The sequence below is a fragment of the Triticum aestivum genome, chromosome 5B (assembly GCF_018294505.1).
Source record: "Triticum aestivum cultivar Chinese Spring chromosome 5B, IWGSC CS RefSeq v2.1, whole genome shotgun sequence".
Classification (NCBI taxonomy): domain Eukaryota; kingdom Viridiplantae; phylum Streptophyta; class Magnoliopsida; order Poales; family Poaceae; genus Triticum; species Triticum aestivum.
The window spans coordinates 307,740,113-307,742,540 of NC_057807.1; the positions used below are offsets into that span (position 1 = coordinate 307,740,113).

Genomic DNA, 2,428 nt, shown 5'->3' on the forward strand with positions numbered 1-2,428 from the left:
CTCGTAAGACTATAACAAGTTAATTACTAACGAAAAAGTTGTCGAAGCATGTCAACATCGGATCTAGTTTTGAAAATCTTGCCGCAAAACCTAACGGGTGAAAACAGATTGCCAATCAGATTGACAGATCGAGAGAGAAACTAATTTCAGGAACAAGAACAATACAAGTGATGCCATAATGTTTCTCACATTGGTGTTTTTGTTGCATGCATGTGTGAGATAGGATATTGTGCCACATGATAGACTTAGGTTGCGATAGTACGGTCCTTCTGTGTGGAAAATACCAATAAAGGCGTCATATGGATAAAAAACCTTTTTATTCGGTGGCAAAATGAAGTATCTCATTCATATTTCAATTATCACGAAAAAATCTCTCTCTAACCTAACCGAAAAATTGTAAAAGAAATTGAAGTCATCTCTCCGCAGTAAAAACTCTCTCCAACCTCTTTTGTTGGGCTAGAAACACATCTCCTTTAACTAATTTGGTAATTCGATTAAAACAAAAAATAGTTTCGCAAAAAAAATTAGATATTGGATAAAACAGAACGCACATGCATTTTATTTTGCTTGATTCCATGTACACTTTTTCCCACCGTAACACTACCTTGCCAAGTGAAGTGGGCAATGGCGTACATCGCTTCCGAAATATTATCATTTGACCATATGAATATAGCAATGCCAGTTTATGAATAATGTCATTCAAGATATTTGCTGACTTCGAAAAGGAGATGAAAGAGAAACCCACGAAGATTAAAGGGTAAAATACAAGGGTGACACTAAGTAAGGCTCCGGCAGAATTTTTTCTAAGGAATACAACAATCTCAAATGTTATTCACTGATGGTCTTTGTGAACTCCCTGGCGGGTTTCATTCAGAAGCCGCTGATGATCCTAAACTACCGCAAGAGATGCTACTGTAGCACAAATGTGCAGGCCAGACTGCTACTGTAGCACAAATGTTGTAGATAAACCATGCTCGACGGTTCATGGATCAGTTAGCTGTCCATGGTCGGGTAGTAGGCGTAGGTGGCGACGCCGCAGTTGGCGCCGTTCCCGCGCGCGAGGCGCATGTAGCCCTCCTCGCCCCATCCCGTCCCCCACTGGTTCTTCACCACCCAGTACTCCTGCCCGCTGCCGTCCGCCCCGTAGCCCACTACCGTCACGGCGTGGTTCAGCCTCTGCCCGCACGACGAGCTGCCGAAGTACACGCCGCTCATGTAGTGCCGGAAGTCAGGGTCCGTGGCCTCCACGCCCACGGCCACGGGCTGGCTGGCCGCGAGCTCCTGCAACGCGCCCTCGTCGCCGTACAGGGCCGCCCACCGGGGCACGCCGACGGAGGCGGCCGAGTTTGGCATGACGCCGCCGCTGCGGCACGCGCCCTGCTCGCCGCTGTATGCGTAGGCTGCCTCCGGCTGCAGGCCGCCGCTCGCGGCGACGTAGCGCAGCGCGGCGTTGATGTCGCCGGCGTTGCAGGTGTTGGCGCCGCCGGTGCAGTCGAGCACCTGCTGCTCCGACATGGAGATGAGGTCGCCGGTGGCGATCTTCACGAGCCCCTCCGTCGCCGCCACCGCCGCGAACGCCCAGCAACTCCCTGTACACACGCAACGTGCGCGTAAAACATCTGCTTCGTATTTGTATTCACATGCGAACTTTGGCGTATGGACTATGGACTATGGTATGCATGACATGCATGAATGCATGCAGAGTTTTACCGCAGGAGAGTTGGTTCTTGACTTGGGTGACGGCACCCTGGGCCCTCCAGTCCATGCTGTCCGGCGTGTCCTGGAAATGGCCAGCGGCAGCCTTGGACATGTTCACCGCTGCCGCCGGCGCGTCGTCCGCGGGACGAAGCCCGCCGTGCTGGTGACGGTAGCCGAGGTGCGTCTCCAGGAACTCGTCGTCGGTGAGGTCGGAGAACTGGTTGAGCCCGAGCGTGTACGTCCGGTCGCCCGCCCGGTTGACAGCGTCGACGTGCCGCGCGTTGGCCGCGAACACCTCCTGCCGCCGCAGCTTCTCTTCAGCGTCCGCGTACGCTCGCGCGAACTCGGACATCCACCGCTCGTGCCTGGCGGCCACGGTGGGCACCCCTCGCGCCGCGGCGACGTCGGCGACGACAGCGGCGGCCACGAGCGCGAGCGCGAGCAGTGCGCCGTTGAGGCGGGGCGAGCTGTGAACCGGCGCCATTAGTGAGCTTGCTTATGCTCAGGTCTTGTTGCAATGGGTTCGGGAGCGAGCTGAGCACGTCGCAAGCATGCCGCCCGCGATTCTATTTGTATGCGCGCGAACGGCAGGTAAGATGGGGCAACCAACCGGGCGAGCGGATTCCATATTTTTCGTCGCCGATCACGGCCGCCGCGCGCATTCAGCAGCACCATTACTGTAGATGGAATTGATGCAGAGGCCTAAAAGAAATACTAGTACTGTAGATGA

The 2,428-nt window shown here is 54.3% G+C and overlaps 1 protein-coding gene across 1 annotated transcript; it reads right to left on the bottom strand.

Moving 5' to 3' along the window:
• Positions 1-761: 761 nt before the first annotated feature.
• On the bottom strand, positions 762-2,220 carry LOC123111549 (ervatamin-B-like). The gene is made up of 2 exons (XM_044532351.1): positions 1,711-2,220; positions 762-1,589 (listed from the first exon to the last, which is right to left on the bottom strand). Exons 1-2 carry the CDS (start codon positions 2,180-2,182, stop codon positions 994-996), a joined length of 1,068 nt encoding a protein of 355 aa, XP_044388286.1. The 5' UTR covers positions 2,183-2,220; the 3' UTR covers positions 762-993.
• Positions 2,221-2,428: the final 208 nt, after the last annotated feature.

Excerpts from the sequence above, each read along its gene's own strand:
- LOC123111549 (XM_044532351.1), bottom strand. The coding sequence starts at position 2,182 with ATGGCGCCGGTTCACAGCTCGCCCCGCCTCAACGGCGCACTGCTCGCG. Across the intron at positions 1,590-1,710 it reads CAAGAACCAACTCTCCTGCG|GGAGTTGCTGGGCGTTCGCG; the intron begins GTAAAACTCTGC and ends GCGTGTGTACAG.